This window comes from Myxine glutinosa, chromosome 5 (assembly GCF_964187855.1).
Source record: "Myxine glutinosa chromosome 5, kmMyxGlut1.1, whole genome shotgun sequence".
Taxonomy (NCBI): domain Eukaryota; kingdom Metazoa; phylum Chordata; class Myxini; order Myxiniformes; family Myxinidae; genus Myxine; species Myxine glutinosa.
The window spans coordinates 100534521-100562139 of record NC_136265.1 but is presented as its reverse complement, the minus strand read 5'-3'; the positions used below and the strand labels follow the sequence as shown (position 1 = coordinate 100562139).

Genomic DNA, 27619 nt, shown 5'->3' with positions numbered 1-27619 from the left:
GAGAGATATATGGCAGGGCTCAAATGGAAGCACAGTACTCCATGAGGCTGCGAATGAAAGCCTTGTAGGTTGTCAAAAGCTCAGATTGATCAAGGAAAGATCTTGTATAAATGATGACAGATGCCCAGTCAGCGGATGGATTTGGAGGCCAACTTTGAAATGTGGTTTGTCCAAGAAAGAACATGGCTGAGTGAGACCCAGGAGTTTGAGCTGTTGGCGTTGTTTTGGCTCGTTAAGAAAGCACATGGGAGGGTGTGCCATACAATCCAATCGGAAGAGAGAGGGAGAGAGAGGGAGAGAGAGGGAGAGAGAGAGAGAGAGAGGGGGGGGGGGTAGGAGGGAGGGGTACCCACACCCAGCCAACTGGCAAGACAATTGAAATCGCTACATATGAGGAAGAGAGAGTTTGGATGAGTGGATAGAAGTTGGTCCATATTGTCAGCGAGCAAGGTGTACATGGATTCATCACTGTTTGGTGGACTGAACAACACACATATAAACACGAGGTGGGAGTGCAGGGGAAACTGTAGCCAGAGGTACTCCTGGGGGTGTGGTGGAGTGAGTGCAGTGCATGGAGAGTGAGGAAGAAAATTTTTGACAAAAACAGCAACGCCACTGCCAGGGCGAGGGTCAGGTCTGTTATACCCGAGGAAAGAGTAACCAGGGAGAGATACGAAGGAGTCAGGGACATCTGGAAGGAGGAAGGTTTCTGTTCAGCAGATTATGTCTGGGTTGTCAGATGCAATCTGTGTGGAGAGATCTGTCTGGTTTGAGCGAAGACCCCAGATATTTGAGATCCACACCATTAAGGACGAAGGGAGGGAGGCGTTGGGTACAAGAGACGGGAGAGGTAGGGTAAGATGAGGGAGGAGATGGGGAGTTAGGGAAGGTTTTGACAGTATGTAGGAAATTGCAGAAGAGCTAGGAGAGAGGGCAGGATGAGGTGAAGGAGGACTTAAGGCTAGGTGGCGATGGAATGAGACACAGTGAGGAGTAATATGAGAGGGGCAAAGGAGAGTAGAAGCTTGGAAGACGCGGAGGAATGGGTTGGAAGAAAGAGGGTGCAGGGAGGGGGCAGCTTTGGAAAGGAGGGATGAGGTGGGAGATTTTAAGAGGAAGGGTTAGGGGTTGGCTGAAGGAGAAGAGTGTGGGGCAGCTTTGGAGAGGGGAAAGGAAGACAGGAAGAGCTTGGTGGGGGAGAGGGGTGGGAAGTTTTGAAGGGGGGGGGTACAGAGAAGATAGTGATGGAATATGGGTAGGAGAGAGGAGAGTCAGGGGACATGCAGTGGGACACTGGTAAAGGATAGGGTTGGCAGGATATGGGTAAGTAGAAGTAGAGGAGGGAACAGACAAGGAAGTCTTTAACACTGAAGATGGACAGAAGGAACGATTAATGAAATACAAACAGCCATTGCAAACTGGTTTTCTTGAGATTTTCAAGTCACAGATACGTTCAAGAACGTTAGATGAGGTGTGACATAAAGGTGAGTTAAGAGATTGGAAAAAGGAAGAGCTGTAAGAGTTTGAATTTTTATAAACGGAATCAGGCCGAGTCCTGGGCATTCCAAGCCCGAGTGCCACGAAAAGTGGACTCAAGTACTATATCACTGAAAGATAGATACATGCAGTATATATATACATCTATATAATAAAAGGCAGTGTCCGTCCGTCTGTCTGTCTCCTCCACAACTCCAAAACCATGAAACCTAGCAGCCCCAAAATTTGCATGCATACACTTGGACCTCCAACAGATTGCAAGGATGAAAACTGGGTGTTTGGGTGTGTTACAAGATCCTTTTTGAAGATGATTAACGAGGTGCTCATCAGAAAAAAAACGCCGATATGGTGGTTTACCCATAAGGCAGCCCGCCATCGTGGTCAGCCCACTGCACCTCGCTGGGTTCTTAAGCCGCCATTTTGTTTCGGGCTACTCAAACGTGCCTTGCCTTGGAAACACGATCGATTAATCATTACATAATTAAAGCATATAATCAAAATCTGGATTCGGATATGAGGATTGGATGCTGTAGACTAAATAATGTCCAAATCTGGAGTGAAATCTGACAAAATTTACCATATCTTGCAATTATATAACTAAGTGTGTATGTGCATTTATTTAAGCGAGGCTGGGATTCTCTCTCGTTCTGGTGTTAGTTTTTTTATATTGAACTTTGTCAGGGAAAACGCATCTCGCTATACGAGATTGGTGCTGGCGATAGATATACGGTGGTGTATGTATCTATTTATATAAAGCAGTAAAGTATGTTTGTTTGTTTGTTTGTCCTCTTATAACTCGAGAACTGCTCATCGCAAAGCAAAACCAAAGGAATATTCGGAATCAGTACGTCTCAGAGCAACTACAGCACACCTTAAAATTTAAAAAACTTCGCGTTTTAAAATTATGACGTCATCAGCGTATTTCGGAACGTTAATTTTTCAACTTCATATTCGGAATCAGTACGTCCCAGAGAAACTTCGTAACGTTAATTTTTCAACTTCATCCGATTGACATGGGACCAACGGCATGTGACAGAGAGTGAAACATTTATTTGACGACAATGACGTCCGACTTCCGGGTTCGGAATGCGGGACCAATGCCATTTGACAGGGAATAAAAAATAAATGCGACATTCAATTGACGACAATGACTTCCGACTTGACTCTCCCCTCCCCCCCTCCCCCTCCCATCCCTCCCCCCCTCTTCTCCCCTCTCCCCCTCCCTTTCTCCCCTCCCCCCCTCCGCTCCCATCCTCCCCCCCTCTTCTCCTCCCCCCTCTTCTCCCATTCCCCTCCCCTTTCCCCTCCCCCCGCCCGGCAATGCCGGGTACTTCTGCTAGTATATATATATAAAACACTGTGTGTGTGTGTGTGTGTGTGTGTGTGTGTGTGTGTGTGTGTGTGTGTGTGTGTGTAATGTTACCGATAGACTCCTAAACGGAGAGGCTTACGTGCTTGATATTTGGCATAGACATGGCCATTGAGCCTGGGACGAACATGGCCGAACTCAAAATATTTGACGATCCATATTTTTTATTCATATTTACCTCAGCGCATTTCAGCGCATGGAATCAACGGAATCAGAGCAGGTGGGCGCTGATTCGCTCAGAGCGATCACGTGATGACGCTATGACGCTATGAACAAAAAAAATCGCTATGACGCTATGAACGCGATGACGCTATGAACGATATGACGCTATGAAACGCTATGAAGCTATGAACGATATGACGCTATTAAAAAAAAAAATCGCTATGACGCTATGAAACGCTATGAACGCGATGACGCTATGAACGCCATGAACGATATGACGCTATGAAACGCTATGAACGATATGACGCCATGAAAAAAAAATCGCTATGACGCTATGACCGCTATGAACAATATGACGCTATGACGCTATGAAACGCTATGAAGCTATGAACGCTATGAACGATATGATGCTATGACGCTATGACAAAAAAAATCGCTATGACGCTATGAAACGCTATGAACGCGATGACCGCTATGAACGATATGACGCTATGAACGATATGAACGCTATGAACGATATGACGCTATGACGCTATGAAAAAAAAATCGCTATGACGCTATGAAACGCTATGAACGCGATGACCGCTATGAACGATATGACGCTATGAAACGCTATGAAAAAAAAAATCGCGATGCGCTATGAAAAAAAAAATCGCTATGACGCTATGAACGATATGAACGCTATGAACGCTATGACGCTATGAAAAAAAAAATTGTTATGACGCTATGAACGTTATGCCGCTATGACAAAAAAAATAGCTCGCTTTACCAAGGGGCTCGCTCCCCCCCCCCCCCCCCCCGTTCCCCTCCCCTCCCCTCCCGGGTACTTCTGCTAGTATATTATATATATATATATATATATATATATTTATATATATATATATATATATATATATATATATATATATATATATATATATATAATTATATTACAACCATCATTAATATATATTGTTGCAGTTCTCGGTCGTCGGCTCTAACCCTTATCAAGGTTTATACTGAGTTATACGCTCCTTTCGGTCAGTATTAGGTAGAGTTATCGGTCAACTTAGTCCGAATACCTAATTACTAACACCGACCGCGAAGCAGGGAATTCAACTCCTGTCCGAACCACGGCATTAGTGGACACGCCGAGCGAAGCGAGCCATGAAAAAAAATGAATGGATGAAATAACGGGGGGAGCCGCGATTCGGGCCGTTAACAGGAACTAAACCCGATTATAGCGGTTGCAATCGTGCTACGTTTACCCAATGGGGAAAAGACTGATGCGATCGGATGGAGAGGAAACCAAGAGAATAGGAAGAACAGATGGGTTTATTAATTATGTACAAGAAAGAAAAAGAGGAAACGAAATAAATGTACAGGATAGGAAGAGGAAGAAGAAGAACACAGGGCAGCCTTAGACAGTCTTATTCTTAATACCCAGGACAAACGGGCCCGTCTCACATACACACTCACACGGGGATTGTAGATGGTTGATGGTCACCGGCTCGTCCAGGCTCCAGTCGGCTCCAGTCCAGGCTCCGGTCCAGTGGGCGAAACCCGGCAGGCAGCTCCGCGTATAGTGGAACGCGACCGGACAATTATATAACGGGGGGAAGGCTGGTGTCCTGCATACGTAATATGCGTACTATTCGCGCCAAACGCCCCCTCTCCAAAGTCCTCTTAATCAGCGCGCTTCCTTGCAGTCCTCTTGCAAAGCGTGTTTCCAACCAGACCTCTTAATACACGCTGCCGCTGTAAGTCCTTGCTGGCAAGTCCTCCTTTAATAAGGTCCTCCTTTAATCAGCGCCACTGCATCAGTCTCAGGTAAGTTCTGTCACCATCAGCGCTCTCTCCCATCAGTTCTCTCATCAAGCGCGCCATATATCTCATAAGTCCTCTTTAACAAGCGCGCCTCCAACAAGTCCTCTTTAACAAACCCTTGCAATGCACTCTCTCCCATCAGTCCTGTGAAAGGGCTTTGCGTTCGCTTTTATAACTCAACCAAGCGATCACTCCGCGAGCCCCAAAGTCACGCCTGTCGGCGATGTCACTTCAGCCCTGGTTGGCTGGTTAAGGCTTACCGGCCCCGCCTTTGATGGCTGGATGACGTGGCCACACCTTCTTCCTGGCGCTCCGCCCCCTGTTTCCGGGCCTCACCTCGTGGCTTATGACGGCGTTGAGCGAGCGCTAAGGCAGCTGCTGCTGGCCGAGGAGCGTACCAAATTGTAAGGCCGTGGGGCACAGACTGGGGAGCATGCTTAATGGCGTGGCTTGGAGAGGGAGGTTGTAAAAATGAATGGAATGGCCCTACTTCTTATTTGATTGACACAACGCAGATTCAACTATTGGAAACACGGCCTTATCTAAACACATATTAATGAAATAACTGGTGACCTACGTGTTGCTTGTGGCCTAACTATGGGGTGCAACCTTAACCTTTAATAATGTCATATTTACAAGAGTGTGGGTTCTCAAAACCGCAACAATATGGATAGTCAGCATGTGAGAAAATGATTCCGTAAACTGTGTCAATCGCCGAAATGGACTAGTGATGGTTGCCTACGTGGTGTGTGTGGTAGGTTCGGTTAAGATTTTTAAATTTTTTTAATTTTACTTTGTCAGATAAAAAGCATCTCGCGATACGAGATCAGTGCCGGTGATAGATATACGCATCTCGCTTTAAGACATCGGTGCTGGTGTGTGTGTGTTACTGTGTGTGTGTGTGTGTGTGTGTGTGTGTGTGTGTGTTACTGTGTGTGTGTGTGTGTTACTGTGTGTGTGTGTGTGTATGTTACTGTGTGTGTGTGTGTGTGTGTGTGTGTGTGTGTGTGTGTGTGTGTGTGTGTGTGTGTGTGTTACTAGGAGTGTGTGTGTAGTGTTACTAGGTGTGTGTGTGTGTTACTAGGTGTGTGTGTGTGTGTGTGTGTGTGTTACTAGGTGTGTGTGTGTGTGTGTGTGTGTGTGTTACTAGGTGTGTGTGCATTACTGTGTGTGTGTGTGTGTTACTGTGTGCGTGTGTTACTGTGTGTGTGTGTTACTGTGAGCGTGTGTTACTGTGTGCGTGTGTTACTGTGTGCGTGTGTTACTGTGTGCGTGCGTTTCTGTGTGCGTGTGTTACTAGGTGCGAGTGTTACTAGGTGCGTGTGTTACAAGGTGCGTGTGTTACTAGGTGTGTGTGTGGGTGTGTGTTACTAGGTGTGTGTGTGTTACTAGGTGTGTGTGTTAATAGGTGTGTGTTACTAGGTGTGTGTGTGTGTGTGTGTTACTAGGTGTGTGTGTGTAGTGTTACTAGGTGTGTGTGTGTGTTACTAGGTGTGTGTGTGTGTGTGTGTGTTACTAGGTGTGTGTGTGTGTGTGTGTGTGTGTGTGTGTGTTACTAGGTGTGTGTGCATTACTGTGTGTGTGTGTGTTACTGTGTGCGTGTGTTACTGTGTGCTTGTGTTACTGTGTGCGTGTGTTACTGTGTGCGTGTGTTACTGTGTGCGTGTGTTACTGTGAGCGTGTGTTACTGTGTGCGTGTGTTACTGTGTGCGTGTGTTACTGTATGCGTGTGTTACTGTGTGCGTATGTTTCTGTGTGCGTGTGTTACTAGGTGCGTGTGTTACTAGGTGCGTGTGTTACAAGGTGCGTGTGTTACTAGGTGTGTGTGTGGGTGTGTGTTACTAGGTGTGTGTGTGTGTGTGTGTGTGTTACTAGGTGTGTGTGTTAATAGGTGTGTTACTAGGTGTGTGTGTGTGTGTGTGTTACTAGGTGTGTGTGTTAATAGGTGTGTGTTACGAGGTGTGTGTGTTAATAGGTGTGTGTGTGTTACTGTGTGTGTGTGTTAATAGGTGTGTGTTACTGTGTGCGTGTGTTACTGTGTGCGTGTGCTACTGTGTGCGGGTGTTACTGTGTGCGTGTGTTACTGTGTGCGTGTGTTACTGTGTGCGTGTGTTACTGTGTGCGTGTGTTACTGTGCGCGTGTGTTGCTGTGCGTGTGTTGCTGTGCGCGTGTGTTGGTGCGCGTGTGCGTGTGTGTGTGTGTGTGCGTGTGTGTGTGTGTGACTGAAACTGAACGAAACTGTCAGCTGAAGGAGCAAAATAATGTCATTGCCTTACATGAATACAACAGGTATTTTAAGGCCATTTTCCCTGCAAGAGCGGGGGTTAGCCATGCGGTCACCAAGACGATCTTCTCCATTTTGCCCTATTTTCTGCATCTCCCCTTGTTAACCCCCTTGCCCGCATTTCTTGTTCGACCATCTTTCGCCAAGTCTTTCTCGGGCTTCCCCGTCCTCTACTTCCTTCAACATTCATTTACATCACTCTTCTCAACCAGTCACTTTCATCCTTCCTCAACACATGACCAAACCATCTCAACCTGTTTCTCTACACAGCATCAATCACAGGCTCTATTCCCATCATCTTTCACAATTCATCATTCGTATTCCTCTCTCTCAACGATACTCCACACATCCACCGAACCATTCGCATTTCCACCCTTTCCAGCCTTCGTTGCTGCTCTTCGTTCATTACCCAAGTCTCGCTCCCATAAATCATAACACTTCTCACACATGCAGCATACACCTTTCCCTTCAGCTTCAACGACACTCCCCTCCTCATCAGCACGCCACTCCGTTCCCGAAACTTCTTCCATGCACATCTCACTCGAGCAACCGTTGCCGAGTCTGATCCACCTTCTCCATTCAGCATGCCTCCGAGGTAACAAAATGTTTTCACACCTTCCAGCTTCACGCCGTCTCCAAGATCCAACTCAACATTTCCTCCATCTGCAGCTCCCTCTGTGCACACCTTTCACTTGAATGTGGCTGCCACACTGGTTAATGACCCTCTCAAACCACTACATTTTTGATGAACCCACTCAGCGCACATTGTACATTGAATGGAATTCACTCCGACACCCTTCCAGCACACAGCACACGGCCACTTCCCAGTTCTTTCTACCTCACCACATGCTTTACCACTTGCCAGCACCTTCGTTTTTCCGATATTCACCTTCAGACCTTTGGTCTCCATACATTCCTTCCACTTATTCATCTTCTCCTTCAGTCCATTCATACTTTCTGCAATCAACACCAGATCATCTGCATACAACTCCCACGGTAAACCCTCCTTTATGTTCCGAGCCAGCACCTCCATCACAGCTACAAATAGTTGTGGACTTATTACCGACCCCTGATGCACTCCCACCTTCACCTCAAACTCACCACTGTTCCCGTCCTTCGTCCTTACAGCTGTGCGCGCTCTTTTGTACATTGCCATCACGACTCTGATCAACCATTCCTCCACTCCTAACTTCCTCAATGCCCATGTCACTACTTCACGTGGAACCCCATCGAATGCTTTCTCCAGATCAACAAACCCATGAAACAACTTCTTCCTCTTCTCCATGTACTTCTCCTGCAACTGCCTCAAAATAAAAAGAGCGTCTGTTGTTCCTCTTCCTGGCATAAATCCAAACTGCATTTCGTCAATCTTCACTTTCTTCCTTATCCTCCTCTCCAACACCCTTTCCAATACCTTCATTCCATGCTCCAATAACTTTATCGCTCGATACGAGCCACAGTCCAGAGGGTCACCTTTCCCCTTGTATAGAGGGACGAGGGTACTCAGTTCCCAATCCACTGGAATGCGGCCTTCTTTCACCACCAGATTGCAGGTCTCTGTCATTCTCTTCACACCCCAATTTCCCGCTGCCTTCAACATATCTCCCACAACTCCTGTCGGCCCTCCCGCTTTTCTCGCTTCCTCAACTTCCTTCTCGGTTATCTTCTCTGCCGGTCCTAAAACTGGGTTACTCTCGATGTTGCCATCCCATTCAAATCCTTTCACCTTCTCCATTTCTCACACCATATCCGTAACCCCCATGAACTCCCTCAAAACCGTCCATACTCCTTCCCACATGTCCATTTCGGTCTCCTCCTACCACAACAACATCCTCATCTTTCACGTTTTCCATCAGCTTCTCTATTGCACACCAGAACTTGTCCTTCTCTTCATCGCTCCGACCAACCTGCGGAGCATATTCCGAGATGACGTTCACCAAGAGCTTTCCAATCATCATTTTCACCATCATCAACCTTTCACTCACTCTAGTCACACTCACCACACTGTCTACAAACTCCTCAAAAAACAGGACACCAACACCATTCAAGCCTTCTGGGCACCCTTGCCACACAAACTTGTATTTCTGTCCCTGCATGAATTTCTGCCTTACATGAATGGTTTGTTAAATTGCAGAAGCATAACCTGGTACTTCGTAAGCAGTTTGCGAGTATAACTTCCAGGGGATAGGGTGTCACTCCAATGCATCAGAGTCCACTGTACATGCGGTCTTCTCTTTAAAATTCCCTCTAGATGATGGACACAGATTGCGTATATCATATTCCCGTCAGGAAGCGATTCATTGTTTTGACTCTCTTGAAAATCCTCTCTATCTCTTTGCTGACGGCTCTACTCTCTGTCGCTCCATTCCTCATCCCTCAGATCGGCAGTCTGCAGCCTCCTCACTCTCTGCAGACCTGGACAAAATCACAGACTGGGCAAACAAATGGAACATGTCTTTCAATCCTGATAAATCTCACACTCTTACGATGTCTCTCCGAAAAGACCGACGGGAAAACCCTCCCATCCACTTTCTGAATAATCCTCTCCAAGAAGTTCTGTCACTCAAGCTTTTGGGTCTCACTATACAGTGAGATCTTATATAGATCTTATATAGATATATAGATGAGATCACTATACAGTGAGATCACTATACAGTGAGATCTAACCCTAACCCTAACCCATGATCTTTCCTGGGAAAACCACATTTCAAATCTGGCCTCCAAAGCCAGTCGCCGACTGGGCATCCTCCGTCGTGCGAAGTCCTTCCTTGGCACACCTGAGCTCCTCACCACATACAAGGCTTTCATCCACAGCTCTATGGAATACTGCTCTCCCCTCTGGTCTGGTGCTCCTGCCTCACACCTAGCTCGTCTTCATGCTGTTGAAACCAAAGCGTTCAGAATCATTGGAATCTCCCGCGATGAAGCTAACTCCAAGGGCCTTTCACTCACTCACCGCAGGCAGGTTGGTGGTCTTTCCGTCTTCTACCGACTCCTCTCTGGCCTTGCCCCCCCAGCTCTCTCTGGGCTCTGTCCCCCAAATATTCCTACAGGTCGCACAAGATCTGCCTGCAACCCTCTTATGGTTAAACTGCCAAAATCAAGACTTTCTGCTCACCTTCACTCCTTCATTCCTCTTTTCTCCCACCTCTGGAACAAACTCCCTCACTCTCTTCAATCCCACTCCACCCTCCAGGTCTTTAAAACAGCTGTTCACCACCATCTCTTATCCTCCCCCATCCAAAACCTTGATCTTTTCTACTCCCGCGAATTTCGGTCCCCTTGTGTTTTATACCTCCCCCCCCCCCCCCCTTCCCACGCCTCCTGCCCCCAAGCCCTCTCCCTCCCACACTTCTCCCTGCTCTCAAATGTTGTGGTTGTGTGCTTCCCCTTCTCTCCCCATCTTGTCTTCCGCTCCCTCTTTTTGTATATTTTGTTTGTCTGGTTGATTTGTTTGTGAAATAAATGTTAGCTCTTTCACGAGCCTCGATTCAGTATACAACAACAACAAAAACAAAAAAAAAAAATTGTTACCCAGCGCTGCCGGGTACTTTTGCTAGTATATGCATATATATATATTAGACTCTAGATATACATCTTTTGTCGCGTCGTCGGGGATTAAGATCCCCGATCTGACGAATGACCGAAACAAGCTTTACAGGCGTATACCGAACTTGGCGGTAGTGACAAGCACGGGAAGGTTCGAAGTCTGACTTGATCGGAAACACACACAGGGGTCATCCGAACCCACAGAACAAAGAAACGAAACAGTACAAGAAAAGTAAAGTTAAATATGTAAAAGTAAAATGAAAAGTAAAATATGATTCAGCAAATAATGAATTTATTAAAAGTAAGTGTAACCCAAATAAAATGAATGCGAGGTAAAAACGATTTCCTAATTTGAGACGTCTCCAATCAGACTCATATACAAACTAGTAAAAGCAATCAGAGATTGCAGACCCTCGCCCAGACGTGTTTTCAGTGTTTTTTAAGACTTTTGTGTGAAAACAAATATGGCGGCAAAGGCACGTGACGGATGACGTCATTATTTTTTATTTCTCCAACAATTTATCCCCAGATGATACTCAAGAAATTCATCTTGATCGGATGAAGTTTTGGACTTGTCGAATTATGACGTCATAATGGAGGCACCTATGACATCATCATTAACATATGTTATTCCACATCGAGAGTTCTTTACAATGAGCCATGTCTCAATTTTTTCGATGCAGCACTCATATATAGATGCAATTTTTTTCCTGTTTTTCTAAGATGGCGGCCGAACCACGTGACCAATGACGTCATCATCCCCCCCCCCCCCCCACCCATCAATTTATCCCAAGATGACGCTCAAGAAATTTCATCTTTATCGGATGAAGTTTTGGACTTGTCGAATTATGATGTCATAATGGAGGCACCTATGACATCATCATTAATATATTTTAATCCCCATGGAGAGTTCTTTACAATGAGCCATGTCTCAATTTTTTATATTCAGTGCTTTCGGAGACCTAGAGGTGCAAAGTTTTTCGGTTTTTCCCAGATGGTGCCCACACCACGTGACCTATGATGTCATAATTATCATTATAAAATTATACAGGTGGTGTTGCACCAAAGGTGAACATTTCCTGTCAATAGGACAAACGGTTGCAGAGAAAATCATATTTATTCTGTGCGGACAAACAAACAAACAAAGACAGACAGATAGACAGACAAACAAAAAAACCGACTCAAATGCAATACCTTCTCCTCAGGCGAGGGTAACAAGGGGGAAACGAAAGTAAAAGAAAATAAATAATGCTTTGGTAATCGGCCGGCACTCAGCTTTGCGGCCACAAATGGCTGGTAAGGCTTGCTGGTCATTCGTCACCTCCAAACCACCGTGCGGGAAATGCACAAAATGGCGTGGAGTCACGCTCCTCGACATCTCAACCAACGTGAGGTCTTTCTCACGCTGCCGACTGCCCCTAACCTTTCTTGTTCAATGTCTTTCCACAAGAGCACACGAGCCAAGATGCTCCACCGCCTGCGACCAAGCCGGAACCAAGAGGAAATGCAACCGCCTTCAACAAATGTCAGGACCAGGAGACTTAAAAATGGCGAGACCACGTCTTTTCCCTCAGCTCTCTCTCTCGAATGTTCCACGCTGACGTCACACTCTGTCCAATCACGGCGAGGCCACGCCACGGCGAGACCAATCAAGGAGACTTAAAAATGGCGAGACCACGTCTTTTCCCTCAGCTCTCTCTCTCGAATGTTCCACGCTGATGTCACACTCTGTCCAATCACGGAGCTCTACTCCATCATCCATCGCGCATCCACCAATCACGAAGGCCGGGTCGTGGCCTCCTTGTTACGAGTCGTTGGGGGGCGGAGTCCAATCTCCATTCGGGAATGTTTGAATGACGTCGAAGGCCGTGAGACGGGGCTTGACTGGCACGATCATCGACAAATGTGCTGGTGTTGGTTAGCCCCTGCTGCGTTGTGAGCGAATGGGTCCATTTGTTATAGTTGTTGTTTGACGGGCTTTTTAATTGTAATGAAGACGGAGGGAAGATCACAGGAGGCAAACACGTACAGGGGAATTTAACCTTGCAGACCCGACCTAGATAGCACAACTCCACTCCTCCATGTGGAGACACCTAAACTCTTAACCGGACATTCAACTTGACATATGTACATCAAGATGGGTTCACTCGGCATACGGAGCATTATAATCTGCAATATTCTATCTCGACCAAGGTATGTCATCTCCCCACCCCCACAAACGTGACAATATATACAGATACACAGACACACACACTGCTCACATGTGCACAAAAGGAAGGTGGAAGCATAAGTAATGAGCCTACGGTTGCGTTTAGAGTACATACACTCGCCTCGTAGCTTTTTAGCCTGGGTTTGAATCCAGACACAGCTATAAACTGTCATCCCTGTGTTTCATAGGCAGGGCAATTGCTCAGTGTGTGTGTGCAATTCTTCAGGTGTCCTTAATGGATGTTAAGCAGAGTGTTCCGTCTGTGATCATTAGTTGGTGGATTTTGAAGATGTGTGAAAAAGTGACGGAAGGAGGAAATGTTGAGTTGGATGTTGGAGAAGGTGTGAAGCTGGAAGGTGTGAAAACATTTTGCTACCTCGGAGACATGCTGAATGGAGAAGGTGGATCAGACTCAGCAACGGTTGCTCGAGTGAGATGTGCATGGAAGAAGTTTCGGGAACTGAGTGGCGTGCTGATGAGGAGGGAAGTGTCGTTGAAGCTGAAGAGAAAGGTGTATGCTGCATGTGTGAGAAGTGTTATGATTTATGGGAGCGAGACATGGGTAATGAACGTAGAGCAGCAACAAAGGCTGGAAAGGGTGGAAATGCAAATGGTTCGGTGGATGTGCGGAGTATCGTTGAGAGAGAGAGGAAGACAATTGATGAATTGCGAAAGATGATGGTAATAGAGCCTGTGATTGATGCTGTGAAGAGGAACAGGTTGAGATGGTTTGGTCATGTGTTGAGGAAGGATGAAAGTGACTGGTTGAGAAGAGTGATGGAAATGAATGTAGAAGTAAGTAGAGGATGGGGAAGACCGAGAAAGACTTGGCTAAAGATGGTGGAAGAAGAAATGTGGGCAAGGGGGTTAACAAGGAGAGATGAAGAAAATAGGGCAAAATGGAGAAGATTGTCATGGGGACCGCAAGGCTAACCCCCGCTCTCGCAGGGAAAATGGCCTTAAGATGCAGGTTGTGTTGTTGTTGTTGTTGTGAAACGGTGCGCAATTGAAGCTCAATTAAATTGATGATCGTACACGTTGAGAATAACAGAATACAACAAGGTACATTATTGTTGGTTCAAATATCTCACTTAATGATGGAGGGGATAATGGATGTTTGAGAAATGGATCCACCATGTGGTTATTTCTTAAAGCAATTAAATCAAAATGTCGGGGGTTTTTTTCCTTAAACCAGAGTTCATCATCAAACTGATCGAATCAAAATGTATAAACATTGTCAGAAACCTTCATGGGGATGGTTCTCAAAGAAAGAAGCTTCAGAGTCATTTGGTTCTGGAAGATCCAGGTGGACATCAATGTCGTGCTCAGTTTTCACTTCCACTTTCACAAATAAATCTGGAAAAAGTAACTTTTATTAAATGAGGGAGGTCTTGTGTCACATGCAAAAGTAGTTCCATACTCTTAAAATAGCCAAATAAATATAAATATTGCATTACCATCATTGATTTGAGGTCTTCCTTGAAGAAATCAAATATAATATTTCCCCCATGGGAATAGCATAGTGTCAAAACATTAGGATATCAAAACATTAGGCTCTGCACAAACTCCCTCAATGTTATGAGATGCTTCTTACCTGACCACAACTTCAGTGGGAATTTCACTACTACCCAGGCCGACAGGATGGCCTAGAGGTACACACACTCACTTCAAAGCTGTCAAGCCTGGGTTTGAATCCTGGCCCAGATATAAACTGTCATCCCGATGTTTCACAAGCAAGATGATCCATCAATATGTGTGCCATCCCTCGGATGGACATTAAACAGGCATCCCATCTGCCAGCATTCGCTTTTTTTATTTTTGCTTTTTTTGTATATAAGGTCGAGGCTCGTGAAAGAGAACATTAATCACACAAAAAGTCAAACCGACACGTAAAACATATAATAAGGGGAGCGGTAGACAAGATGGGGAGAGAGGGGGAAGGACACAAACACAACATTTGAGAGCATGGACATTGAGAGATCTGTGGGAGGGAGAGGGCTTGGGGGGAGGTGGGAGAGGTATAAAACATATGCACACTGCAAGGACTTCCAGGAAAGAAGTTGGAATTTCGAAAAAGTGCATATGGGGTGAATTAGCGGGGGTAGAAAAGATCATGGTTTTGGATGGGGGAAGATAAGAGATGGTAGTGAACAGCCGTTTTAAAGACCTGGAGGGAGGAGTGGGATTGAAGGGAGTGGGGGAGTTTGTTCCAAAGGCGGGAGACAAGAGGAATGAAGGAGTGAAGATGAATAGAGAGTCTTGATTTTGGCAGTTTAACCAAAAGAGGGTTGCTGGCAGATCTTGTGCGACCTGGAGGAATATATGGGGGACAGAGCACAGAGAGAGCTGGGGGAGCAAGGCCGGAGAGGAGTCGGTAGAAGACAGAAAGATCACCAACCTGCCTGCGGTGAGTGAGTGAAAGGCCCGCGGAGTTAGCTTCATCACAGGAGATTCCAATGATTCGGAAAGCTTTGGTTTCAACAGCGTGGAGCCGAGCTCGGTGTGAGGCAGGAGTACCGGCCCAGAGGGGAGAACAGTATTCCATTGAGCTGCGGATGAAAGCCTTGTATGTGGTGAGGAGCTCAGGTGTGCCAAGGAAGGACTTCGCACGACGGAGGATGCCCAGTCGGCGACTGGCTTTGGAGGCCAGCTTGGAAATGTGGGTTTCCCAGGAAAGAACATGGCAGATAGTGAGACCCAAAAGCTTGAGCAACAGAACTTCTTGGAGAGGATGTTGAGAAAGTAGATGGGAGGGTTGTCTGGTCGGTCTTTTCGGAGAGACACAGTAAGTGTGAGATTTGTCAGACATATTCCACTTGTTTGACCAGTCTGTGATTTTGTCCAGGTCTGCAGAGAGTGAGGAGGCTGCAGACTGCCGATCTGAGGGATGAGGAATTGAGCGGCAGAGAGTGGAGTCATCAGCAAAGAGATAGAGAGGATTTTCCAGAGAGTCGGAGAGATCGTTGATGAAGACCAGAAAAAGCACAGGGCCCAGAACACTGCCTTGGGGAACTCCAGCCTGAACAGGAAGAGAAGATGAGAGAAATCCATTCAGGGCCACACGTTGACTATGACCAGAGAGGAAGTCCGCAAGCCATGAGTGGAGATTTCCATGGATACAATAGGAGAAGAGTTTGGTGAGCAGAGCTGGGTGCCAGACCGTATCGAAGGAACGTGATATGTCAAGGGAGACAGCTCTGATTTCCTGTTTGGCATTGAGGACCTCCATCCATTGTTGAGACAGCAGAAGCAACATGTCCAGAGCAGAATGACCTGGTCTGAATCCAAATTGATGATCGGAGATCAAGCCATTGGAGAAGAGTAAGGATTTCATATCCGAAGCAATGATGGATTCAATGACTTTGCTGATAATTGGGAGCAGGCCGATTGATCTGTAGTTGCAAGGGTCTGTTTTTGCACATTTTTTGTGTAAAGCGGTAATGTTTGCTGATTTCCAAGATGATGGCAGATGACCTTGAGCAAAAGAGAGGGTGAAGAGAACAGAGAGAGGGTGAGACAGAGCGGCAGAGCAGGATTCTAGGACCCGTGGGCTGATGCAGTCTGGTCCAGTTGCAGAATCAGAGTCGAGGTTTGACAAAAACTCCTCCACCTTGTCAGGAGAGAAGGACACAGAGTCCAGGAGCAGTTGGGTTTGACTGGGTAAGGTGGGAACAGAGAGAGATGGGTTTGGGACACAAGATTTTGAGGCAAACACAGAGTTGAGACATTCGGCTTAGTCACGTGCGGTGTCAACTATGTAGCCATTTGAGGTAAGGGAGGGGAGGGAGGGGGAACAAACACCAGAATCAGATTTGACCAGACGCCACCAGGATTTGGAGGAAGGAGACAGGTTTGAGAGTTCATTCTTGAACCCACTCACCTCAAAGCTGTTTAGCCTGGGTTTGAATCCTGGCCCGGATATAAACTGTCATCCCGATGTTTCACAGGCAAGATGATCCATCAATGTGTGTGCCATCCCTCGGATGGACATTAAACGGGCATCCCATCTGCCAGCATTCGCTGGTGGAACTTACAGATACCACAATGTCCTTCATGAAGAGTAGGCCAGCTATCGCCGGTACCATGGCCAAATTCCAGTTTTGTCACGCAAGTCAAGCCTAATGAAAAACTAAAGGTCAGAGTGTGGTCGGTTAACAAATCGACAATAAAATATAAGACACTGTGACCGACCGTATGACAAGGGGAGTGGAAAGGGGCAAAAGAGTGAGCAAGTGGAGAAAAGCTCAGGAGTGGGTATGTATTGTTGTGTTGAGGAGTGGGTGCAAAGGCTCAAAGGTAATCATGTGTTGAGCAATTATACTGAAGGACTGGGCTGCCAAGATACCTCAGATGTACCCACACGTGTCTTTGAGCTGTCCAACCTGAAGCACATACAAACTGCCATCCTGGTTTTTCACATGCAGTGAATTCATTAAGGTGTGCGCCCTCCCACGGATGAATATTAAACTGAATGTCCTGTCTGCTGGTATTAGTTGGTGCACATTTAGGATCCCATGTTGTCTTTCATGAAGAGTGGGCGTGTTAATACCAGCACCCTGAACAAATACATAAAATTCCTTCTCTAAAGTGCATCGGCAGCAAATTTGGACTTCCAACAATACTGCAAAATCAAGTGTGTTACACACGAAATGAAGACTGAAGGACCCGAGTTCCTCCACAGAACAGCGTTCTATCTACAGTCACGTGAAAAAGTAAGTACACCCCATGTAAAGTTTTGACTTTTTCAACCTATTTCAACATACAGCGATTTGATCTTCATTTCAACAATATTGATAAAGGTGATATAATATAACAAATATCATGAAACATTTACATTTTGTAGTCCATAATGCATAATGCATTGTACAGGGGCCCAGTCCTCTTCTTCATCACCGATCTCTGATTCCCTGGAAAACCATCTTTATCTCTTTGCAGATGACTTCATCCTCTGCCGTGACCTCCCTCATTCTTCAGAGAGACAGGCAGCAGCCTCTTCCCTCTCTTCAGACCTCGATGGAATCACAAGCTGCTCAAACACTTAGAATATGTATTTTCAATTCTGACAAATCTCACGCTCTCACCATCACTCTCTGAAATGACCATCTGGAAAACCCTCCCATCTCCTTTCTTAACAACCCTCATGAAGAAATTCAGTCACTCAAATGTTTGGGTCTCAATATCAGCTTTGATCTTGCTTGGGGAAAAACACATTTCTGAGTTGGCCTCCATGGTCAGTTGGCATTCAAAGCCGGAGTGAGCTTCCTACATTGTGCAAGGTCCTTCCTTACAAACCTGAACTGTTTTGTACAAACAAGGCCTTCATCTGCAGCTTCATGAAGTACTGTTCTATCTGGCTGGCATCCTTGCTCTCACACCCTGTCTCACACCTTGCTCAGCTTGACACCATAGAAACCAAGGCCTCAAGATAATTGCAATCTCCCGCAATGAAGCCGAGTCCATGAAGCCTGACCACTTTCACATTGCAGACATGTCAGTGGTCTTTCTTTCTTCCACTGCCTCCTTTTTGGTCTTGCACCCTCTGCTCAATCTGTGCTTTGTCCACCACACACTCCCTTGCAGGGAACACACAGTACACCGGCAACCCATTCTGGTGAAACTACGTAAATCCAGGATCACAGTTTGCCTCCAATCTTTCTGCTTGTGGAAACAACTTCCACATTCTCTTCAAACTTATTCTTCCCTCCAGGTCTTCAACAGTTCACCACCATCTCAGATCATCCCCCATCCAAAGCATAATCTTTTCCACCCTAAATTAGCCTATTCCAAAGCACTCAATTTTTCCAGGTCATTGTGATATTTTCAACCTCTCCCTCACCTATTTTCGTTTGTCGTCGAGTGGTTTGTTACTTTTGTGTGTTCATCCCGCATTCCCCTTTCCTCTTCTTCTATGTTTCATTCAACTTGTGTGCAGGTTCTTCATCCCCACAAATCCTTCTCCCCTCCCTTTCACTCTGCTGTTGTTGTTTCCCCCTTTCCATTGTATTCCCTTCCACTCTGCTGTCTTCTACGAGCCTCCATCATGAAAACAAAAAACAAAAAAAAACCGGCGCTAAACAAACACAGATCCCATCAGAAGTGATATAGATCACACAACTCACCATTTGTCTGGTCGCTTTGCTCTTCTTCCAGACTAAAGGAGTTCACATCCTCGATTTTTATCTGCAGAATCTCAGAAGATTCTCCCAGCTCCTCAATCTTCATTTCACTCCCGAGCACAGTTGGCTGTTCCGATTCCAGCTGCGATTGACAGGAATCCTTCCAACATCCAACTTGAGCGTACATGGTGGGTCACCCTTTAAAGAGGCAGGAAACATACCATTCTTCCTGATGTTTGCTCCACTCTGAGTATACATATCTTGAAACCACACAGTACCTACATATGAAGTAACTCTGCACTTGAGACTTCCTCTGCCTAAATCAGTTACAGTACTTTAAACGTTCACCACACACATGCATACACTATGACACCCACAAAAATAAATTGTATAAGTGCAGGTTCTTCAGACAATACTGTAATTGTGTTACATGTTAATGTAAATTTTGATTTGACCACATGTAAAATAATCAAAAGTTTAGATGTTAATGTGGAATCTCAGCAATTTTAGGATGAAGACATTCAATGGTGAGAAGGCCTTACACACAAGCACAACGGATGTGTATGAACGAGTATAATAACTGACCCTCCTCCCACCCCTTTCCCTCTCACCCAATCCCACCCAATTCCCTGCCTCTTCCCACACTACGGTAAACATAGCAGTGGTAGCAGTAAATACAGTGGCGTAGTTGGTGATTGTGCTGACCGGAGCCAGAACTCAATACGAACGCCCACAGCCACACGCATAGTCATGATTTTTTTATTGGGGGGGGGGGGGGGGGCATATAAAAGAGGTCTAAGCTCCACCAGCAGGCTCAGCAGCAGAGCGAAGCTCCTCAACTCTTTCCGAAGAACATTGTGGGATCTTTAACGGCCACCAACTAATGCCGGCAGAAGGGACGACACACATTGATGAATCAACCTGACTGTGAAACAAAAGGATGACAATTTGGTTGTAGCTGGGTCGGGATTCAAATCTAGGTTAGACAGCTGAGACGCAAATGTTTACCTCGAGGCCATCCTGCCAGCCCAACACACTCGCTGATGCCTCTCACCACGTTTACCCTTTTGTCAAGACCCTTCGAGCACCACTGCATTTACCCTTTTGTCAAGACCCTTCGAGCACCACTGCCAGCACCTTCATTGGTCTATTGGCCTGAGGAAGCCTCCTGTGAAGCGGGAGAAACGCTGCGTGAGACCGGGTCTGCTATTGCTTATTTGCTTAAATTTGCGGAGTCGATCTAGTTTTACTTTTTGCTTGGAAGCACCCTTATTTCTCAAAAAATGTAGAATCCCAACCACCCCAATCTTTTACGATATATATATATAGCGTTGTTACTGAGGAACGGGCTTATTTTAGCTGAGGATAATGACTGTACCTGAGTTGCTGTGTTGTCATGATTTGCACCAATCATAATACAAACAATTACCTTGCACAAATGTATTTGTTGTGTTTGTGATACTACATTTTAATAGGCAATTTAGGTTGAATGTTTTTTTTTTCAAGAAAGAACCCCTCAGCACACACAGAGGGGCGGGGTAAGTGCAGACTGGAAGTTTGGGACGATTACACCTCACCACCACATAATTCAAAACACCTCACCACCAAGTAATTCAAAACACCTCACCACCAAGTAATTCAAAACACCTCACAGCCATAAAACACGTAATGAAAACACCTCACCACCACGAAATTGAAAACACCTCACAGCCATCAAACACGTAATAAAAACACGTCACAGCCATAAAGCACGTAATAAAAACACCTCACCACCACGAAATTGAAAACACCTCACAGCCATAAAACACGTAATAAAAACACCTCACCACCACGAAATTAAAAACACCTCACAGCCATAAAACACGTAATAAAAATACCTCACCACCACGAAATTAAAAACACCTCACAGCCATAAAACACGTAATAAAAACACCGCACAGCCATAAAACACAATAAAAACACCACCACAAAATTAAAAACACCTCACAGCCATAAAACACGTAATAAAAACACCTCACAGCCACGAAATTAAAAACACCTCACAGCCATAAAAGACGTAATAAAAACACCTCACAGCCATAAAACACGTAATAAAAACACCTCACAGCCATAAAACACATAAAAAAACACCTCACGGCCACGAAATTAAAAACACCTCACCACCACATCATTTAAAAACACCTCACCACCAAGTAATTCAAAACACCTCACCACCACGTAATTCAAAACACCTCATCACCAACTAATTCAAAACACCTCACCACCACATAATTAAAAACACCTCACCACCACGTAATTATAAATACCTCACCACCACGTAAATCAAAACACCTCACCATGTGATTTAAAAACACCTCACCACCACGTCATTTAAAAACACCTCACCACCACATAATTCAAAATACCTCACCACCACGTGATTCAAAACCACCACAACGTTATTAAAAACACTTCACAACCACGGAAACAAAAGTTTGAGGGAGTCGTTAAGTGACAACACAGACACTGCCCAGATGTGTAGATATATAGATAAATGACTGTACCCGAGTTGCCGTTTTGTCATGGTTTAAACCAATCATAATTCAAACAATTATTTTGCACAAATGTATTTGTAATATACGTGATATCACCTTGAAGTTGAAAAAAAAAATTCCCCAAAAAATTCCAAAAAATAAAAATAAAAAAATTGGAAAATTTTTCAAAAGAAAAACCCTTAGGACAAACCGACAGGAGAGATATGTGCATACGAGAAGTTTGGTACGATTTCCCAAACGTTTGAGAAAGTAGTTCAGTGACAGGACAACACAGGACAGGACAGACGCTGCACTGATATAATAAAAAAAATATAAATATATATATATATAATATAATATATTAAAGCGCGGCGTTACGCGCGCTGCTTGCGAGCAAGGAGGAAGCGGACAAGCGGTAACTTATAAGCGTCTTTATTTCAGGAGCTCACTGTAACACTGGCGCGTTCCGGGCTGCGCACCCGGTGTATATCATGAGGCCACGCCTACCCCTCGGGCGTGGCCACGGCCCACTTGGTGCGCGGAATGATGTCACCACGCCAGTGGGCTTTTGTGTCCGCCACACGTGCCCCCCCAGAATTCCCGCGCACCTGGAGGGCCAGTTTGCGGGGCAGACGAATGACCCGGCCGAAGCGCCCCCTGGCGATCGGCGGCGTCCGGGGTGCAGGGATGCCAGGTGGGATGCCCCTGGCTGCCCCTGGGATGGGTGCAGGACCGGGGGGCGGCGTGGCGGCGGGGCTGGGCGGTGCCGGGGGTCCGCCCGCAGGGGGGCGGCCCCGACGTGGGGGTCGGGCCACTGGCGGTGGATGGTCCACGTCGAGGTGGGCCGGCTTGAGGCGGTCTACTGAAACGCGGTCAGGAGTACCGCCGATGTCCAGGGTGAAGTGCTTCGCCCCGGTCTCCAGCACGCGGAAAGGCCCGTCGTACGGGGGCCGCAGTGGTGTCCGGTGGGCATCGTGGCGGACGAAGACGTACTCCGCCGTGCGAAGCTCAGGGGCGACGTGCGTCAGTGGGTGCCCGTGGCATGCCGTTGGCACCGGGGCGAACCTCTGGGCGGTCTCTTGCAGAGCGGAGCGCTGCTGTGCCGCGGACCATGGTGCCGTGGAGTCGGGGAGGAACTCGCCCGGCATCCGCAGCGGTTGCCCAAAGACCAACTCCGCCGCGGATGCGCGCAGGTCCTCCTTGGGCGCCGTCCGGAGGCCCAGCAGGACCCAGGAGAGCCTGTCGACCCAGCCGCCGTCGCGGAGGGTGGCCCGGAGCGCGGCCTTCAATGAGCGGTGAAATCGCTCACACAGGCCGTTAGCCTGGGGGTGGTAGGCCGTGGTTCGGTGCAGCCGGACCCCGAGCCCCTGCGCGACTGCCCCCCAGAGCTCCGAGGTGAACTGGGGGCCGCGGTCGGACGAGATGTCTGAGGGGGCGCCGAACCGGGCGACCCAGGTGGCGATGAAAGCCTGCGCGACATCGGCCGCCGTTGTCGACGCCAAGGGCACGGCCTCCGGCCACCGGGTGGTGCGATCCACCATGGTGAGGACGTAGGTGAAACCCCGCGAGGGGGGCAGAGGTCCCACCAGGTCCACGTGGACGTGGTCAAACCGGCGTTCCGGCACCGTGAACGGGGCCAACGGGGCCTGGGTGTGCCGGTGCACCTTGGCGCGCTGGCACGCGAGGCACGTCCTGGCCCAGCCGCGGATGGCCTTCCGGAGGCCATGCCAGACGAACTTGTCGGCGATCAGCCTTTGGGAGGCCCTCGCGCCCGGGTGGGACAGGCCGTGGATGGCGTCAAACACCTGGCGCTGCCAGCCCGCGGGCACGATGACGCCCGAGGGAGACGTCGCACAAGAGGGCCGCGCCCGCGCCGTCGAACGGCACCTCGGTGACGCGGAGGCCCGTGACGGCGGTCCGCAAGGCCTGGACGTCGGGGTCTGCGGCCTGGTCCGCTGCCATCCGGGCATAGTCGATGCCGAGGTGGACTGCGTGGGCGACGGCCCGGGAAAGGCAATCCGCCACCGGGTTGTCCTTCCCTGCGACGTGCTGGATGTCCGTCGTGTACTCGGACACGGCCGAGAGGTGACGCTGCTGCCGGGCCGACCACGGCTCAGTGACCTTGCCCATCGCGAAGATCAGCGGCTTGTGGTTGACGAAGGCAGTGAACGCACGGCCCTCGAGCAGATGGCGGAAGTGCCTGACCGCCAAGTGAAGCCCGAGCAACTCGCGGTCGAAGGTACTGTAACGGCGTTCGGGCGGGCGAAGCTGCCGGCTAAAGAACGCCAGCGGTTGCCAAGCTCCACGCACCCATTGCGCGTGCACTGCGCCCACTGCGTAGTCCGAGGCATCGGTGGTGAGGGCGATCGGTGCATCGGGCGCCGGGTGCGCGAGCATGGTGGCGTTAGCCAAGGCGAGCTTCGCGCCCGTGAACGCCGTGTCCATCTGCTCGGTCCAGGTAACGTCGCCTTTGCCCGGCTTACCTCGGAGAGCTTCGTGCAGGGGGCGCAGGAGCTGGGCGATACGGGGCAGGAACCGATGGTAAAAGTTCACCATGCCCAGGAACTCCTGCAGCCCTCTGATCGTGCGGCGGCGTGGAAACCCCTTCACCACCTCCACCTTGGCCGGCAGGGGGACGGCTCCGTGCCTGGTGACACGGTGCCCCAGAAAATCGATTATGGCGGCGCCGAACCGGCACTTTGCGGGGTTCACAATCAGGCCATGCTGGCCCAGGTGTTCGAAGAGCGTGCGGAGGTGGCGGAGGTGCTCTTCGCGGGACGCGCTGGCGACGAGGATATCGTCCAGGTAGACGTAGACAAAATCCAAGTCACGCAGGACGCTGTCCATCAGTCGCTGGAACGCCTGAGCCGCATTCTTCAGACCGAAGGGCATGCGCAGGAACTCGAAGAGTCCGAATGGCGTGATGACCGCCGTCTTCGGGACGTCCTCCGGCCTGACGGGGACCTGATGGTAGCCGCGTATGAGGTCCACCTTCGAGAAGAAGGACCTGCCCGCCAAACGGGCAGAAAAGTCCTGAATGTGGGGGACGGGGTTGCGGTCGGGAGTCGTGGCGTCATTGAGACGGCGATAGTCCCCGCACGGTCGCCATCCCCCGCCGGGCTTCGGCACGATGTGCAGCGGCGACGCCCAAGCGCTCTCTGAGCGCCGAACGATGCCGAGTCGCTCCAGGGTAGCGAACTCCGCTTTTGCCTCCGCCAGCTTCGTCGGCTCGAGGCGGCGTGCCCGGGCGTAGACCGGTGGCCCGACGGTGGGGATGTGATGGGCCACCCCGTGCTTGACGGCCCCCGCCGAGAAGGTGGGCCGCGTGAGGGCCGGGAAGCCGGCGAGGAGGCGGGTGAATGCGTCCGCTGCCGGAAGCGTACAGACCAACGTGGCCGGAACCGAACCGTTCGGCAAGCCGCTCGTTGAGCTGGCCAACGCACAAGCGAGCGAGCTGAACGTCTCGGCCTGGACAAGACGTCTGCGCTTGACGTCGACCAGGAGCCCATGAGCGCACAGGAAGTCCGCGCCAAGCAGTGCCATGGGCACGTCGGCGGTGACGAACGTCCATCGGAAAACCTGCCCTCCGAACCGCAGAGAGGCAGCGTTTTCCGTACGTACGGATGGGCGTCCCGTTCGCGGCAAGCAGCGCGGGGCCCCCACCCGCGGCGTGCTTGTCTGACGTGCCGGCGGGAACGACACTCACCTGCGCTCCCGTGTCGCACAGGTAACAGCGCCCGGAGAAGGTGTCCGTTATGACCAGCAGGCTGCTCGAATGGCCGGCACTCATCGCCACTATTGAGCGCCGGCCCGGGCGTTTCCCGACCTGTTGAAGGAGCATGGCGGATGACACTGCCGAGCTTCGTGGCCGAACTTGGCGTGGAACCAGCACCAGGTGGTGGAGCTGGAGGAGCGCGGCTGGCTCCCCCAGGCCGGTGGAGTTGGCGGGTTTCCCCGCGGTGGCGGTTTTCGCCGCGGCGGTGGGCGGGGCGTGGCGGCGGTCACGAGGTGCATATCAGCATGCTGCGTATGCTGTATAAGCTGATGCTGTGGAACAGCAGCATCAGCAGCATCAGCAGCATCAGCCTCGAGGGCCGTGACGGCCACGCCGACTCTCGCCCGCGTGTCCGAAGCGGCGAAGTACCTGTCCGCCTCGGCTGCCAATGCTCGGGGTTCCGTTAGCCCGGTCCCGGCCAACGCGAGGCGAACCTGCGCTGGAAGTTGGCGACGGAAAAGCGCCCGGAATAGAGAACCGGGGGCTTCGTCGCCCAACAGTGACAGCATATGGTCCATTCGGACCGACGGGCGCGTGTCACCGAGCTCGGGGAGATCCAGGAGGCGGTCGGCCCGTGCGTCGTCCGTGAGGCCGAACGTGGCTAGGAGTAGCCGCTTGAGTGCCTCGTACTTGTGGCCGTCCGGTCGGTGGGTGGCGAAGGACGGACACAACTCGAGCGGCCGTGCCGGGCCCAAGGGAGGCGACGACGTGGCAATAGCGCGTGTCATCGCCGGTGAGGCGCCGAAGCTGAAATTGGGCTTCGGCCTGGACGAACCAGACTTCGGCCTGAGCCTCCCAAAATTCGGGAAGTTTGATGAAGTTGGCCATGGCAATGGCGTCGCGTGTGGAAGGATCGCTCCGGCAGATCCAACGTCGAGGGGGTCACCAGTAAAGCGCGGCGTTACGCGCGCTGCTTGCGAGCAAGGAGGAAGCGGACAAGCGGTAACTTATAAGCGTCTTTATTTCAGGAGCTCACTGTAACACTGGCGCGCTCCGGGCTGCGCGCCCGGTGTATATCGTGAGGCCACGCCTACCCCTCGGGCGTGGCCACCGCCCACTTGGTGCGTGGAATGATGTCACCACGCCAGTGGGCTTTTGTGTCCGCCACAACATAATGTAATATATATAATATATATAATATATATATATATATATATATAATATAATATAATATAATATAATATAATATAATATAATATATATATATATATATATAATATAATATAATATAATATATATATATATATATATATATATATATATATATATATATATAATATAATATAATATATATATATATATATATAATATATAATATAATATAATATAATATATATATATATATATATATATAAATATAATATATATATATATATATATATATATAATATATAATATAATATAATATAATATATATACAGTGGTACCTCGGCTTACGAGTGCCCCAACGTACGAGTTTTTCGGGATACGAGCCGTCGCTCGGGCGGTTTGTTGCTTTGGGATACGAGCCGCGCTTTACTTTGCTTTCCGCGCTTTGGGATACGAGCTCGGGCCGCGCTTTACTGGTGACCCCCTCGACGTTGGATCTGCCGGAGCGATCCTTCCACACGCGACGCCATTGCCATGGCCAACTTCATCAAACTTCCCGAATCCGATGTACGAGCTCAAAAAATTTATTTTTTTGAATTTTCCGGTTGTGGCTTCCGGTTCCGGTCACGCGGTTATCTTGCCGTGAAAGCATCTCTGCTTGGATATAAAACACGCAATCGTCGAAATACATGAGCGAGGAATCTCCTTGCTCCAGCCGGTGACGTCATCGGCGGGGATCCCCGCCTCCAGAGTGGCTGGTCACGTGACCGCCAAAGCGTGTCGCGCGTGCGGGTATAATGAGCTACACCTGTGGATCACGTGACCACGGAAGCACGCCTCGCTTGAGAGGCATGGCTTTCGGTTTGCGTTTTGCTTTATAAGGCGCGATAAATGGGCTTTTGAGTGTTAGCGGTTCATGGCGTTGACGGTTCATGGCGGTTCATGGCGGTTGACGGTTCATGACGGTTCATGACGGTTCATGGCGTTGACGGTCAAAAACCCATTACATCAATTTTACCAGGCACTGTACAGTAAGTACAGTGGACACCAAATGCACGGTGGAAGGCTAGAAGTAGAAGATCGTCCAAGACAAGTGAGAATAAGCCATACTTTGGAGGAGATGACGTCATTCGCTGGTCCGATAACCAAAGATGTGGTATAAAAAACCAGGTGAGCTAACAATGCAGCAATGAAGGAATTCGGCCAAGGCACCGGCACACAACGACCTACCTACATCGAAAGACTCAAT

At 48.7% G+C, this 27619-nt stretch overlaps 2 protein-coding genes across 6 annotated transcripts in view; both read right to left on the bottom strand.

Annotated features, from left to right (window-relative positions):
* Window positions 1-27619, bottom strand: part of LOC137417723 (uncharacterized) — a 173325-nt gene that overhangs the window by 117373 nt on the left and 28333 nt on the right. For 3 of the 5 annotated variants that reach the window (XM_078778417.1, XM_078778421.1, XM_078778418.1), the window contains exons 2-3: window positions 18997-19191; window positions 14123-14233 (exon numbers count right to left, since the gene is read on the bottom strand). In XM_078778417.1, the coding sequence (XP_078634543.1) occupies window positions 14123-14233; window positions 18997-19180 (295 nt within the window). In that variant the 5' untranslated portion in view covers window positions 19181-19191. The remainder of the gene's footprint in view (window positions 1-14122; window positions 14234-18996; window positions 19192-27619) is intronic. The other 2 variants (XM_078778419.1, XM_078778420.1) reach the window with 1 other exon arrangement.
* The window catches only part of LOC137417722 (uncharacterized), a 502198-nt gene that overhangs the window by 474172 nt on the left and 407 nt on the right, over window positions 1-27619 (bottom strand). The gene's annotated exons all lie outside the window — the stretch shown is intronic.